The sequence below is a fragment of the Macrobrachium rosenbergii genome, chromosome 4 (genome assembly GCF_040412425.1).
Source record: "Macrobrachium rosenbergii isolate ZJJX-2024 chromosome 4, ASM4041242v1, whole genome shotgun sequence".
NCBI classification, from domain to species: Eukaryota; Metazoa; Arthropoda; class Malacostraca; order Decapoda; family Palaemonidae; genus Macrobrachium; species Macrobrachium rosenbergii.
Genome location: NC_089744.1, coordinates 53,196,757 through 53,213,324, shown reverse-complemented (window position 1 = coordinate 53,213,324; position 16,568 = coordinate 53,196,757). Strand labels below are relative to the sequence as shown.

The following is a 16,568-nucleotide window of genomic DNA, read 5'->3' as shown; positions in this document are numbered from 1 at the left end:
TGCGCGAAAGGTAGTTAGTAAGGAAAAGGCTGATGTACATTAAAATCTCCCATATGGTAAAAAGGACTTTTATATTGCAATTTAGCATTTTTGTCAAGAATGCAGTAGAGTTTATATCCTTGAAGCTAGCCTTGAGTACCGGTTTTGACGTCATGAGTCCCTAGATATATTACATGGCATTTTTGAAGCAAAGGATGTTCTCAGTTTTTCATTGCATTCTCAGTTCCAGTTGAACGTCAGATGATCCACTCAGTTATGTTACTTTTCAGTGGATTCCACTTAGTCTTATATTTTACTATGTATGCTTAAATTTATACTTTACCTTAGTCTTATATTTTACTGTGTATGCTTAAATTTATACTTTACCTTAGTCTTATATTTTACTATCCTTAAATTTATACTTTACTTTAGTCTTATATTTTACTATGGATGCTTAAATGTATACATTACCTTAAATGGAAGGTGTATATGTTTTTGTTTAAATGCAAAACAGCCTTTCCAAAATATTTACTTTCATGTTCTTTTTCACCTGCAGGATAGGGCAACTTTTTCCGCTGTGCATTTACTGTTTATATTGCTTTGTACTGATACAGATAAGTTTACCGATTATTTGGGGTTTTGCATATATTCCTTTTTGATAGCTTACAAATAGATGTACTCTTTGAATGGTAGCCTCGTTTATGGCAGGTCATGAATCGTAGCTTTAAAGTTATTTATAGGGCACGAACTGCCTATTAAATAGAATGGCTAGACCATTTATTGTTAGGTTAAATATTGTTGCCATATCAGGAACCGTAGGTATTTATTTGGATGTCGAATCTCCGAGTGTAGGTTTAATGTTGTTGAAATAAACAAGGCAAAATTTATGTTTAATTATGGCAGTATAATAAAGATTTTGATTTTTTTGTTTTATAATAATAAAATTATATATATATATATATATATATATATATATATATATATATATATATATATATATATATATATATATATATATATATATATAGGTTTTGTGCGTTAACACGCAATGTGAACCAGACTTGAATACATTATACGGGAAAATTGTAGTTCGAAAAAACTGCAAAATGGTTTTATTATAATTCTAAAATTAGATTGGTGTAATAAATTTTTCTCATGATTAACTGATACAATTGTATATTTTCCTACTTAGATTATAACAAGGTAAAAAAAAAAGCAACTTAAGTGATCTTACGAATCACCACAATTGAAAGTTACAGATTGGTCCTATATATAATTCATGTGTTATAACAAATATAATCATGCTTCAAACGCTTTTTGTAGATAACAAAAAGGCGTAACAAAGGAGAAAGTGGGGAGAACAGCTTGCGTGAATGTAGAGATGCGTCTCATTCGGAATGCCATACAATTAGTTGTCGATGAAAACGGGAATTCTTTTCAACTGTGAAATATTCTGTCGTTAGAACATTCGAAAGAGTTTCATTAAACTCAGAGGGCTACACTCGCTTGCACGCTCAGAGTATTCATTTAATATGTTTATGTTTGGTTATCTTTTTAGCTCTTCACGCTTGAGACTCTTTCTGCTAAGAGCAGAAATGTGCAGATTGTTGACAAAAATAATTGGGGTATTAAACGACAAACTGGAAAATATATCCTAAAATAAGGTAATAAGAAAATACTACGGTAACAAGAAAACGCCCTGCTAAGCTGACACCTCAGCGGCCTGTCATGAACATTGGTTTGTGCAGCTGGGGAACCACTATTGAAGAGTCCCAAGATAAACAGTAGAAACGCCAGAAAGTAGTAACCTGAACTGTTGACTTTGACATGTGTTGGTTAGGCCTCTGCTTCTCGTCAGAAGCACACTTGCGGCTTGTTTGTCTTTGCGACAAATGAATGGTGATGGGACAGAGTTTGACTCGTCGTAACAGGTAGTTTGATTTGCTTTGACTTTGACTCTGCGATGAGACAGCTCGAACTTTGACGGGTAGTGATTACTGTGTGCTTTTGGTGTCCGTGGACACATAGTGAGAACTTCTTACGTTACTGGTGCAAATCACGATGTTATATTGCCGCATGATTCCTTAGATTTTTTCAGTTGATTTTTTTTATTATTTAGAGTCAGCCATCATTTTGCCATACCTGCAATAAAGGAGTTATGTTAAAATTATATACTGTATATAGACCCCTTTCGACTGTAATAGTAGCCCTACCAAAAAATCCTTACCACGGACTTTTTGGAATCATTCGGTGTTTCTGATTATTGTGCTGAACTGTATCACAGATTTCAGCGATCCAGATCGCGCTTTCACTAAATATATTTACCGTGGTGAGTTGTCTGGAATTTACTAAAAATGGCGAGGCGGTTCTAAAACGGGGCCATTCAGTTGATAGTTTTCTTGCAAAACGAGCTTTTCTTCCACTTGTAAGTAATGTATGTTTGATAGTTATTTATGAAGTTATCTGAACGTTTACGATATCAAGGCAGCCTCGTGGAAGGTAAGGGAAGATACGAACGGGAAAATTTCACGAAAATATAAAAGCGATTTAAAATGATGAACGAGAGAAAAATCCTCCTCCTCTGTTGTTAGTAATTTTAGGATTCATAGATGACTTCAGTATGCAAGAGAATAAATGTGAGTCAGGCAATTATGTTTAAAGTTCTATAATCAGGCTAACTGAGTTCGCAAATGGGATACAGAGCTTGCTTGTGGAGAACGGGGTAGAAAGTCGCCATGTTGTCCACTGCTAGGAGACCTCCTGTCTGGTCAGGGCTAGAATAGAGCCAGGGCAGTTCTTTGACCAGAGATCCGTCAATCCACGCCCACATGCCGCCCCAACCCTCCGTGGAGGCGCCCACCCATGCTTTGCCACCTGTGGAATAAAAACAAATTATGTTACACCCAAGTGTTTTTTACACATCAGTTGTCCTTTATACATACATTAAATACATGTATATATAAATATATGTATGTATGTATACATATGTGTGTGTGTGTGTGTGTGTGTAAGAGTCAATAGAAACAGATACACAAATACTTCAGCTGTTACTGTAGTTCTGTGCTGTAATGAATGTAGTGAAATGTAGGTGAATAGGATACTTATATATTGGACAGTTGGAGAACAATGATTCTGAGGGATTATTAGCAGTAATTACATGTGATTCTGTGATGAATAAAAGTCATGTCGCTGAAACATTTAACCCTCATTAGCGTGTCCTTTGGGTGTATGGGGACTGTCAGGAGGGGCCTTCCTACATCATTTATTCACAGTATGTCTTTAGATGATCTCATCATTAATATGCAAACATTGTTCACCTGATAGGTATGCTGTTAGTGTGACTGATGATAGCAGGGATTTAAAACTTTTTGTTCTTATGCAGACATACCTATAAAACTTAGTCAACTCTTAGTTACATCATCACAATTGTACCAATTTTTTTTTTTTTTTTGCACGTGTAATCCCACCAGCTGGGGTCCTTCCGTTCTTGGACCTCTCAGGTGTCCTCCTTCCATCCTTAACAGCTACTTTCAAATCTGCCACTTTTCTATCCTGTGCGTTCAGCAGCTTATCACAATTGTGTGTGTGTGTCAACACACAACAGTATTCTGTGGTGTCTTCAGAAAGGGTTTTCTGTCTGTTACGTCTAAGAACCATTTGCTCATAATCATTGCTTTCTCAAGCACTTCAGTGCAGGTCATTTTTCTTGCCTGATAACATTTATCATTAGATTTTCCCTTTGACTATCTCGTCGTATACTTGTTAATGATCCTTCTTATGTATGATCCTGATGTCATGAAAATAAACTACAACCTTTCTTCCGTATCTAAGCCTTTTCTTTCAGCACCCTTCATGCACAGCCCTTATTCGTGTGAACCTGAAAGTATATTCTCTCTCTCTCTCTCTCTCTCTCTCTCTCTCTCTCTCTCTCTCTCTCTCTCTCTCTTTTTTATAATATATATATATATATATATATATATATATATATATATATATATATATATATATATATATATATATATATATATATATATATTATAAATTTCTGACTCACATCAGGACCAACCCCAGTCTTTCATATGAAAGTCCAGGGCATTAGCAGTTCAATCGCACAAGTCATAAATGTGCTGAGGTTCCGACTTCTTTCATGACCTGTGCGGATGAATTGCTAATGCCCTGGACTCTCACTTGAAAGACTGGGGTTCGGTCCCGATGTGAGTCAGAAATTTATTTCTGTGAGACACGCCCCTGTGTGTTCTATGTATATACATATATATATATTTTTATGCGTGTGTTTGTGTTTGTGTGTGTGTGTGTGTGTGTATTATTTGTTCGTTTGTTGAATAAAATATATCCCCCCAAAAATAGTTCGTTTTAAGGATAAAAATATCATTAAAAGAAATATAACAGAAAACGGAACACTTCAAATAAAAAAACTGAAATATCATAGTTCAGATGGAACTTACTGAACTCGTAGTTCTGGATGAAATTTTTGAAGGCTTCCATATCATGAGGAACAACCAGGTCACCGGTGACCTTTGGTGACCCCGATGGGCGAGAGACGTGCAACTGGGCGTAGCTGTGGCAGAGTCTTCTTGCGGCATCCCAAACAGCTTCTTCCATCAGTATTGTCAGACAGTGCTTGCCGGCTCTTTTGAATGGCGACGGACATTCTGTCAATATCGTTGTAAGTCTTATTAATGTTTTCAGAAGCTTTATTGCTATATAGGACTGAAAAAAATTATTATTTTATCATTATTTGTACATAAATATCTATATGCAGTATATGTGCATATATATTCTTTATATACATATATATATGTATATATATGTATTATATATATATACTGTATATACTGTATATATATGTATATATATATATATATATATATATATATATATATATATATATATATATATATAATATATATATATATATATATATATATATATATATAAATATATATATATATATATATATATATATATATATATATATATATATATATATGTTCACAAGTCTCATTGTTAGGAAAAGGCTTGCAAGTTCCCTACATACTACTTTAGCTGCATTATACGACCCAGAGGAGATAACTTCAGGCTCATCATAACAACTGAACAAGGCACCAGCATTTTGTGGTGATCATGAAGAACAAAAACAAAAACAAAACCACCCCTTGATGGCTTAATCATAAATGTTAAAATTTCTCCTCAGGAGAATGACTGAGGGTGACTGGTGAGTGGCCACGTATGGAACATCTCATTTCTGCAACTTATGCTGCATACTCAGGTGCCCTCCAACTATGCTCTCTCCTACAGCAAGTTCTTCGTTGGACTGGTCGGTACCGTTCTCGGATAGCACTCTGCTGGGTCCGGGTTCGATTCTCCTGCCGGCCAATGAAGAATTAGAGGAATTTATTTCTGGTGATAGAAATTCATTTCTCGGTATAATGTGGTTCGGATTCCACAATAAGCTGTAGGTCCCGTTGCTAGGTAACCAGTTGGTTCTTAGCCACGTAAAATAAGTCTGAGCCTTCGGGCAAGACCTAGGAGAGCTGTTAATCAGCTCAGTGGTCTGGTTAAACTAAGATATACTTAACTTTCTCCTACAGCAGGAGGAAGATAACACTGCGAGCCTTCAGAACTTTCACTGAAGTCAGTGAAGGCAGTTCTGGGAAAATTGTTTATTAACGAATTTGTGCATCAGATTCTTATTACTCTACTTAATTCTTAATTTCGTTTGAACGGCCGTACTTTATATAAGCGGTGGTTTTTTGTAGAGCCATTATTACCCCGGAGTCAGCCTTAAGTTAATGGTTAAGCAAGGTGTCAGCATAAGAGTAGATAACTGGAGTAGCATAGCAGCAATTTTCGTCTTTCCTTCTTAACTTTTCCCATGAAGATCAAAATTGATACTTGAGAACTAGTGTGGTTTCCATCTAATGCAAATAAGTATTAGCCTTGTTACTCATATCCCTTGGAATATCACAGCAGCACAGTAACAATAATATTACATCATACGCATTGGAATAATAATGCACACGTCCTTGTTACTGAACTGTTGGGCGAGTAGACTACAATATCAGGGAATAGAACATCCCCATTCCTTTTATTCCCTTCTCATTAAAGATTGATAGTTCAGCAAATCACTTTTTTTTTTTACGTGATGAACAGGTATCATAGTGATTGTAGCCCCAGTGGCAGTTTATAGGATAGGATCTGGGTTGTACATTTCCCCCTTCGTCCATTCACAAGTCATGCTCCCAGGTTTCACCCCCACGGCTCATATTCTCCCAGTCAGGTATGCCATACAGAGGCAGTGTGAAACACTAGCTTTTGATCAGAAATAATTACAGAAAATATCTGGTTCAGAGTTTGTTAGGCCTAAGTTTATTAGTCTAAATCTGAAAACAGTAAAGCTTGTCAACCATGGTCCCTAGTTATCCAAGGGAGCTAGGAATACATGTGGAGTCCTTGCAACAAGACTTGCCAAGTAATATAACAGTAGCAAAATTGAATTATTTTAATCTTGTAAAAGGTAGCCACAAATAATATGCAGAAGTGTTTGTAAATGTGTGCCTCTCTATACAAAAACTACTAAAGGCCCCACAATGTCTCCACATGTATCTTCATCTCTAATACTTTTACTCTATGTTTTATCATATTCAGGTTTTGCGGATATAAACAAACCATTCCATTTTCTTGCCGTAAGCTTCTTTCCGTCCCATCTACCTTTCCATATTCTTCATTTTTCACCCCCTCCGTTCTTTGTTGTTTCTGTACCTTTCAGTTTTCTTCCTCCTCCATTTGTTTTTTTTTTCTCTTAATTCCTCTTTCACTTCTATTTTCTCTTAATCTTCTCATTTCCTCGTTTTAATTAGTCCCTCCATCTTTGTTCCGGAACGAATGAATGAACGAGTGAATGAATCGGCCATTCACAGCTTAAGACAGCCAAAAGAAACAGTTGAAGTGGTTGAACAGCAAAGTAAAGTGACCCATAAAACGAAGGAGAGCAAGTGCAGTGATCTAAAGGTGAAACTGTTAGAAAACTCACAGTTACCCTAAGAAGTAATTGTTTGAGAGTTTGGACAGCAAAATGGAAGAGAGCGGGAATGAATGTAAAATATAAGGCTAGAACGGGGCGTTCAAACTAAGGCCCCCACCCGTCACCACCTCCTAATAATATATACTTCTAGCTAGAGAAACCAATTGATGCAACCAGTTCCGTAAAATGAGCATTGTAAATGGTTCTTAATATATAACTTCGATGGAATTTTAAGCTGGAATGTTCATTAATTAAGCACCGTCACAATTACCGCAGAAATTTGATGTTTACACCAAACGCCGTTTTTCCATAGGGGGTTAGGCTCCTGAAACAGCTAGCCTTCCAGTTTCAGCAAGCCTTTCGGGATGAGGTTGCTAAACACCGTGCCTTTACCCACTTTGGTTACGGCCCACCACATTCCACTAATTACATGGGATGCAGTTCACTACATAGCTCAGTAAGGACCAGTGAATTTTAATGTAATACGCTTCGGTCAGGAACTAAACTTGGCTCCAAACTCTAGCCTATAAGGACCCAGACATTAAAATTATATATGAATATAAACATATATATATGTATATGTGTGTGTATGTTCTGAGCTTTTATCACATCACCATGGCATTTTTATATTCACAGACATCAAGCTACAAATGTCGTTTAACATCCATTTCGCTCTACCTCTGAAATAATACCGAATGGGAATTATAACTGATAAGTGCTTCGTCACCTGAGGGATTCGATCCCCCGACAGCAACCACCTCCGACTTCAGTGACGAGTACCCTACCATTTTGCTGTCTCTTGAATCACTCAGGTGATGAACCACTTATCAATTGTAATTTCCCCTCGGTATTATTTCGGAGGTAGAATGAATTGGATATTAAAATAAGTTGTAGCTTAATGTTTAGGTGTGTGTGTGTGTGTGTGTGTGTATATATATATATATATATATATATATATATATATATATATATATATATATATATATATATACATATATACATATATATATCTACATTTATTTATATATATTGTTTTCATAAACAAGTTCCACTTACCTCTGATAACTGGTGTTTGTTCAGGATTCTCTGTGTCATCGTCTCCTTTTTCTTGATGAAAATGAGCTTCCAGAACCCTGTGGTGAGGACCATTAGTCAGTCTGCTATCAACCACAATTCCTCTTCCACCTCCTCCTCCTCCTGCCCCTCCTCCTGCACCACCACCACCTCCACTTCCTTCTGGAGCTTTTGCTGCAGGTCCGCTTCCGGTTGGAAGGACTTCCAAGTTGCTAGGGCATCCTTTAGCCGACATTAGGGATGATATTTGCCCCCTCAGTATCTCTATGCCTTTGGAGAAAAACCTTGTTAAAGGACAAATTGGCAGGTTTATGATTTATGTGCATATAGCGTCAGAAAAATTGAATAATTTTGTAAGTTTTAATAGTGGGCTTATGCTAGTTTCTTGCAGCAGTAAATGGTAGGCAGTTCTATTTTAGGCAATGGTTAAAATCTGTTCTATCACAGTGAAATTTCTTTCATAAAAAGTCATGTATCAAAGTGAAGTTCATGACACCGGAACCAAGATTTTTTACCATTGTTCTAAAGAAAATGTCTTGAAAAAAATAGGTGAAAGAGAGGAAAGAAACTTAAATATGTTGTTTTGGAATCCTATAAGTCCCTGAAAGACTAGATTTGAAATATAGGTAAACATTTTATTGCCACATTTTGCTTGGCCAGTAATTGGCCTCCAGAATTGTAAGCAGACAATGACTTCTAGTATTAAAAGTAATCTTTTGAAGAAAAACAAACTCCTCGAAATTATCCCTCTTATCTTTCATGAACTAGAATACTGTGCATGTACCTCGATGACTAAGCTGAACAAGGTCTCTGCAGGAAGACATAGAAAAGAACATACCATTAAATTGAATTCAAAGTCGATGGGAGCGATATTTTTAATTCAAGAAAACTATTTACATGTAAAGTGATATGAAACGTATCTAAATAGCTAGGATCCAAAAATGAGATAACAGGGGATAACTGACCAGAAAAAAAGTGTCCAAATTGATGATCTTAATTTCATACATGACAGTTATTTGTCTTTATTACTCAGCGATTCATCAGCCAGTCTTCAGTTTGCTGTTATTATTACTTGTCTTCTAGTTAGCCAATAATTTTAAAAATAATCCGAACACTTCTGAACCTCGTAAAGTGTATCCCTCCTCACGTCCATCTTTATTTACTTGGAGAAATATGAATATTCATGTGAGTTTTAAAACTGATTTTTCCGCATCAGTGATTTCTGCTGCTAATTCTGAATATTTCACAGATATCACATAATTCGTAAAATGAAATAGCAACAGCTGTTAGTGTGCTTGTGTGTGTGTGTGTGTGTTACACGCGAGTTGGTTAATGAGAAAACGGTTGAGGAATTTTTAGTGCTTGCCATGTCCAGGAACTCTGTGCGTTTCCCCGTAAGTACTAATTAATGTGGAAACTGATGTGTTTATGCATAATCTTTGTTACAGCTCAATCGGCATCATCTTGTTCGTTCTCGGGGACTCGTCTCAATATTTGAAAATAAGAGAAAGAAACAGGTAGTGAGATAGAAATATATTTAAAATCTTTTGTCTCTGATTTATCTCCGGATAAGTGACTAAGTACATTTCTTATTTAATAATATCATAGTGCACCTGAGTGTCCACTATTTGTTTTTCAAATCATGTCTCGGAAAGATAGGAAGGGTATAAAGCTAGTTTTTACAAGCATTAACAAATGTAGCTATTTGATGTGGTTGTATATACAGTCACAAACAAAACACACTCGTCCCTCGGTGTGTTGCCTGATTAAATCTTACGAGAAGAGAAGTGATGAAAAGCAGACTAAAAGCAGAAAGGATGATGCCTCGGAGGATGGTCAGGATGGCAGTCAATGTGTTGCGTTTGATGGGAAGGTGATTGCTAGAGTACCTAGAATTGAGTCAGTGCCATGTGTCATTACTAGAGAGGCCAGACGCGGTGGCACTGTGTTGCCCCTTACCATTATCCATTTACAAAGAGGATATTGTGAATTAAGACGCTGACATTTTTATTATTTAATCCTGATTTTTGAGGAGATGCAGTGGCCACTGCAGAGAGGTCTCTGACAAATGGAGGACATGAAGGTTATAGAAAATAATAATGAAAGTATTCGTTGTAAATAGTAAATGTAAAGAATCCAGAAGGACGGGAATCACAACTCAAGGGGGAGAGAAAAAATCATGTTTTGATTTGGCAAAACAGAAAAGGCGCCGAAGCACAGCAGCTGTCTACTAACGTAAGGTTTAATGAAGTGTGCCGATGAGAAAAATTATAATGAGAATATTAGACAACGAGTAAGAAAAACAGAATTCTTGTAGCAGAAGGAACTGTAAATTATCGAAGAAATATTTTACAAAATACATTTTTATTTTCAAGAGTAAGGGTGCTTTAGGTACATCCATGTCATTCAAACGATCGTTCTTTGTAGGATGTAACAAAAAATTAAGGAAGCAAAATAAACCAAAAGCAAATTAAGGAAATTACAGAAAGACTGAAGAAGAGTGAAGACGGATACGTCTAGTACAAAATTTACCTCAGGCAATGGAACAGGATGGTTGGTGGTCAACAGAAGGGTTTTGTGTAAAGGAAATATCACTTGAATATGATAATATGAAGGAGTTTGAACAACAGCCATGAACTTATTCTGTTCAGCAATCATAATGAATAAAATTATTTTAAAAATTTTATCTACAGTAATACATGTACGCAAGAAGTCATAAACATAAGGATATCAACTTCCCATTTTACGTAAAAGTCTCATCTTTCCTACCTAATCGATTGTCCTCGGCTTTGTCCCTGAGAGCCATGGTCTGTTCTGTCCTGGCTAACCTGTCCTGATGAAGGTCTGTGAGGAGTTTGTCGAAGTTGGTACTGAGGTCCGACCTGATGCCCCTGAGAACCATCGTTAACTCCTGAACTGCAGTAGTTAGCTCGCTGTCCCTCAGGCCATGACATAAAAAGCACTGAAGGCTTGCTAACGATACGATGACGTAAGGTATCTGGAAGGGAACAGTTTCTTTTATTATTAAAGGAAGAGATTGATTCTCGGAGTCCTTTTTTATCATCATTTGGCTTTTATTTTTATTTTTTATTTATTTATTTTTTTTTTTTGTCGGGAATATTTGTCAAGATTCTAATTTTGTGGTAGTTCGATAAACATCGACTTGTTCTACCATTTCACGGATTTGTATAAAATTGAAATATATTCCTACAGTGTTACCTAACATCAGCGCTCCTTTAAAAAAAAATTGTAGAGACAAGAGGAACATGACGGAAAAGCTTTCGCTGAGAAATGATTTTAGATCAGTCTTTACACTCTACCGTCTCACTGTTGTGTCGTGCATGTGGCATGAATCTCTGTCCAAGGACAAGTGCATTAGAGTCGTATTTATCAGGATTGTTCGTGACAAACACTCTCGAGGGCATCCTTCCTCATTTTTAACTTTAAATCACGGACAGACAGATTACCATTGTCTAACTACTGTTCTGCCCTGGTGATTTTCCGCCATCGTGTCTCACAATTGCATTTATGTGCTTTACTGTCAACAGCTCTTTGGGTTTCATCGCCCATGACTGCATGTTGTGTGTAGGTTACTGAGTAGGTTAATGAATAGGAGGAGCGAACTGTATCAAAAGAAGATTCTGTGAGACACTTTCCACATGAAAATTAGGTTTACGATAGCTGTAAAGGAGGCAAAGTAAGTCGCCATTAACCAAAAACCCATTTTCGTGTCTTTTTTATTATTACACCTAATGTAAGGATTTGTCGTTTATTTTTGTTATGTGTAGTATACACGCCATTTTACCTCCTCCAAAGTGATCACGCTCGATTGTTTTGCCATCGATTAGATGGTTATTAATAAAAAGTGCAGACAGAAGTTTTGTTATCAAGGACTTTACATTGGTATACCCGTGAATTACTGTATCATCGTGTTCTTAATTTCATCTGGTACTCTACAGCATTGTTCATATTTTCCATGTAAACATCAACACATTGTGCACGAAGTTATACAAAGGCCAGCGAAAGTACACATTGTTGATAATAGGAGGGTTTTTAGAGGAATCCCTTACTTCCCCCTTTCAAAACAAAGCAAGCAATGCTGTCGAAGCAAAAAATGAAAACGGATCCAGATGGACAGTTCAAGAAGCAGTGGAATAACCTATTTACATTAGATATTTTGCGTCTCAAAAATAATTAGCAGTCCTGTTGTCTGTTAAAAGAAACACAAAAGGAATTAAGACATTTTCCAGCCCCCAAAAAATTCAGGTTAAGATGTTTAATTTGTATATATTCCTCCGTTACATGTAGACCGCCACTGATACCAATTGTAGGCTACATTTTTGTGAGGCTGAATTCCGGGTATATTTTTTAAAAACATTAGTTAATGTTTGAAAATAAATAGTAAAAGACAAAAACTGTGTAACTATTCAATTGACGTTGATAAAACACATTTGATAGTTACTGATTAATATTCATTTCAACTGTGAAAGAACTCGCTCCGTAAAGTCAATGGGACAGGCGACCTAAAGCCCTTATCTAACCCAAGCCCGAAAGAAAAGAGGTAAGGACCCAATACAGTAATAACAATAGTTACATGAATGTGTATTAATTGTGACCATCTTAATCAAATGCTCGCATAGCTTATGAATAATCTCAGAACCCCCAAATCCATCTTGCCTCCTACGCTAACCGGCACCGTTCTTCCCCTGTCAGTCCTTCTGTCCACTGTCTGACTTTATCAGTCAGTCCTAACACACCCTTGGTGTTTACTAACCATCATTGCACCCTTATCATTCGTACAACCTCAATGGCATTTACCTTTTATATATAGGGAACAGATATTTCTCTCACTCTTACCTTTGGGATCTTTTCTTCATCCTCTATATTCATTCCTCGCACAGACCAAAGTAAAACAACAAAAGGGAGGCATAAAGAAGAATGGGTCTTAACCATGGAGGAAAGTATCGCTGATGATCGTATCATCACCCAAAGTAGGAAGAGAAGAAAAGTATACCTTAGTTTAACCAGACCACTGAGCTGATTGACAGCTCTCCTAGGGCTGGCGCGAAGGATTAGACTTATTTTAGTGGCTAAGAACCAGTTGGATACCCAGCAACGGGACCTACAGCTTATTGTGGAATCCGAACCGCATTATGCCGAGAAATGAGTTTCTGTCACCAGAAATAAATTCCTCTAATTCTTCATTGGCCGGTCGGAGACTCGAACTCGGGCCTAGCAGAGTGCTAGCCGAGAACTCTACCGACTCATCCAACGAGGAACTCATGAAGAGAAGAGGTGGGCAAGAAAAGCTTATTGATAAAGCGCATGAAAGGAATAGATGAGGGAACAGAACCCAGAGGAACACCACAAGAGATGCAAAAGAGGGTAGATGGTACACATCGAACAACAGCAACAGGTAATGAACGATTTGATAAGACGTTGAAATAAAGCCACAGGCTGCAGGAATAAGCCAGAGAGAGGAAGTTCACTGCAAAATGAGAAATGGAGAACGTAACCTTTTCATTGGAAGAGCAAGCTATAGATCCATACGGACTGAAGAGAGGAGGAGAATTAAAGGACTTAGAGAAGTTGCAGAGAACATTATTTGCAAAGCCCCAGAATTCTTTTCAGAAAGAGACAAGATCAGTATATCGGATAGTTAAGGGGCTAGAATATTCAAAGCAAATGCAAGGACAGAAATTTAGGAAAGAAGAGAGAAGATAATTATTTGCAGCATAAGCGAAGTTAAGATCTCACTAATACTAAGAGCCACAAAGCAACTACGTGCCGGTGTCCAGGGGTTTGTCTGTCACAGCACCATTACACAGAGTGCAGATGTAAAATCATACTAACATGTATCCAGCAATAAGCCTTTCACATAATTAGAGGGGAATTTTAGAACAAAAAAAGCAGACGATCTTTATCATATTCGTCCTCAGACTGCTAAATTCAATATGAATGTGATGTGTGTAATAACTAACCACCCCTACACAAAAGGCTCTTCAACAGTAAGTCCAACTTCCCGATATAGACATTGTCAGTGAAATCATCTTGCAAAAACGTCATGCCCCTGGGTATCAATGTCCTTTTCACATTCCTTCCAAGGCTTTCACACACAATTGTCATACGTACCTGTTTCCCATTCTCATTACAGGCCTAGATTACCCCCAACGCACTGGTCCGTCTTTCACTTACAGTAACTCTTTTAAACCACACAGCGTCTTCACCTTTTACATTCCTGATTTACTACTCAGGCTTTTCATTATTTTGGCCTTTATTCAGCTTGGGTTTCATGATTCATGCACATTTAGCAAATGTACTCCTCCATATACACGCACACACAAGCACTTACACACAAACATATACACACACGCAGACATATATATATATATATATATATATATATATATATATATATATATATATATATATATATATATATATATATATATATATATATATATATATATACGATAAAGAGAGAGAGAGAGATAGAGAGGTAAATATACTTGTGCACGGTCATCTGTATTTGCGTTTACTTAAACAATTGCAATTGCAATTTTTCTCCCTCCCTCAGTCTTTTGTCTTCCCCCAGGGCCTTGTGCCATAAACCATCCTACGTACCACACATATTTGTCGCTTCAGTGTTTAAACCACCGCCACTGGGATCTTCACATAATGTCCACTATTACCTTCATCCTTCAGTCAAAGGGTCAAACTGACTTACATGTGTGAGTGTGTGCGTGCGTTGTTGCTGCATTTTGTTTGTTGGCTCTCGCTCGAGATTGTTTGTTATTCTCCAAGGGGGCATTTTATAGTCTTACGTTTTCGTCAAAATTCTCGTGCTTCTGAACTGTCGTTGTGATGTTACGGTGGACGCTGCATAGCAACTGAATGTTGGATCGGCGGGTTTTCATTGGCGGTGCAGAACAACGACGAACGGACCGGGTGCAGCTCGTTAAGACTAGGAGGCTTTCTGGCCGCATTCGAATGCCAAATGTAATGAAATCATTCCGTGGAATTGAACTATCACGTGGCAACAACGTTTGATTTGGGCGATAGGCTGACCTTTTCTGAATTAGGTGAACGAGTTGCTGGAGCGGGTGGCATGTACTGTAAATCATCAAATTCAGGAGGAAATTTTCATCCATAGCTATTAACAAAAATTTGATTCAGTAAATGAAGACTTCTGGACAGTTAAAGAGATTACTAGTGTGGTATTGTGGAAAGGCTTAATGTATCTCGATGTCAGATGCAATCGTCCTTTATTTGGGTCACGCGAAGGACGTAGATGCCTACCTTTTGTTTATTTACTCTTTTGACGGTATAAGGCTAAAAGTATAATATGATGTGTACGTAAAGATTTTACATAAGATAAATTTCTGAAGACTACTCAAGTGCCATTTACATGGCTTACGAATGTTAAATTTACCTTTATATTGTTATTTTAGAACGACAATGTCTTTCCAAAAGCAGAACTTCGTTTGTTCCAAGGTTTCAATAGACACATCTTCATGACATGTTACCCATAAATAATATACGTTTTCATATCCTTCGAACCACTGTATATTAAGAAAACCTAACAAAATCCTAGAATGTGATCCTACCTTCATGGTGAAAAAGCGTTGCCTATCTGCCGAGTTATAAAATCACATCTCTCTCCTGCGGGTTGAAAGCTGTAACTGGGGTAGGACACGGGAGGAGGGAGGTTCCTAAAGGAGGCATTCTGAGGATTTCTCTCTCTCTCTCTCTCTCTCTCTCTCTCTCTCTCTCTCTCTCTCTCTCTCTCTCTCATTCATCTTCATAAAGTGCGGGAGTTGTCTATAATGATCCCTCCAAAGTGACCTATCCTTGCATTTCTTTTTCTCTCTCATCTGACCGCTCTCCTCTGTCGATCTTTGATAGTGACTAATATCTTTTTTGTGATGCTCATGTGGAACGTACCGAGTCGGATTCTAAGTGCAATTGGTATTGAGAGAGATTAGAGAGAGAGAGAGAGAGAGAGAGAGAGAGAGAGAGAGAGAGAGAGAGATAATGCTGTGAGGGTTGATGATTATCATAGAGAGCGAGAGTGGGAAGTGGAGGGTGCCAAGATGTGGATATGGGTACGTTAGAAATGAAATGATTGAGTGGGAGCGAGCGTGGAGTGAGAGGAAGCAAATGGGCAGAGATTGACGTAATGTTTTAGTACCATAGACCGAGCGTGGTCGGTGATAGGGCGAGAGGGAAAAATCTTGATTAAAAGGTTATATTGTATGGGTAAAAAAAAAAATCGTGTCATTGTAGACAAAATCATATACAAAAGCTATTTGGAAATGTTGCTGTGGCTGCTAGTAAATGAACCGTTCTGGTTACAGCTAATACTATATCAGTGACCAATATTTCCCCAAAACATTTTGTGATAACTTACAGAATAATTATGCTTTCGGTCGTGTCCCGGTCAAAGGGACATGTGCCATTCTTTTCAGTA

The 16,568-nt window shown here is 37.3% G+C and overlaps 2 protein-coding genes across 3 annotated transcripts in view; one reads left to right on the top strand and one right to left on the bottom strand.

Moving 5' to 3' along the window:
* Nucleotides 1-16,568, top strand: part of LOC136834696 (cGMP-dependent protein kinase, isozyme 1-like) — a 495,388-nt gene that overhangs the window by 455,563 nt on the left and 23,257 nt on the right. The gene's annotated exons all lie outside the window — the stretch shown is intronic.
* On the bottom strand, nucleotides 1,138-15,808 carry LOC136834703 (uncharacterized). Of its 2 annotated transcripts, none has more exons than XM_067097291.1 (5): nucleotides 15,706-15,808; nucleotides 10,868-11,096; nucleotides 8,081-8,368; nucleotides 4,446-4,652; nucleotides 1,138-2,853 (listed from the first exon to the last, which is right to left on the bottom strand). In XM_067097291.1, the coding sequence occupies exons 1-5, from the start codon at nucleotides 15,709-15,711 to the stop codon at nucleotides 2,654-2,656; spliced, it is 930 nt and encodes a 309-aa protein (XP_066953392.1). In that variant the 5' UTR covers nucleotides 15,712-15,808; the 3' UTR covers nucleotides 1,138-2,653. The 2 variants fall into 2 exon arrangements, with proteins under 2 accessions (XP_066953392.1, XP_066953388.1); XM_067097287.1 differs by lacking the exon at nucleotides 15,706-15,808 and adding an exon at nucleotides 14,826-15,099.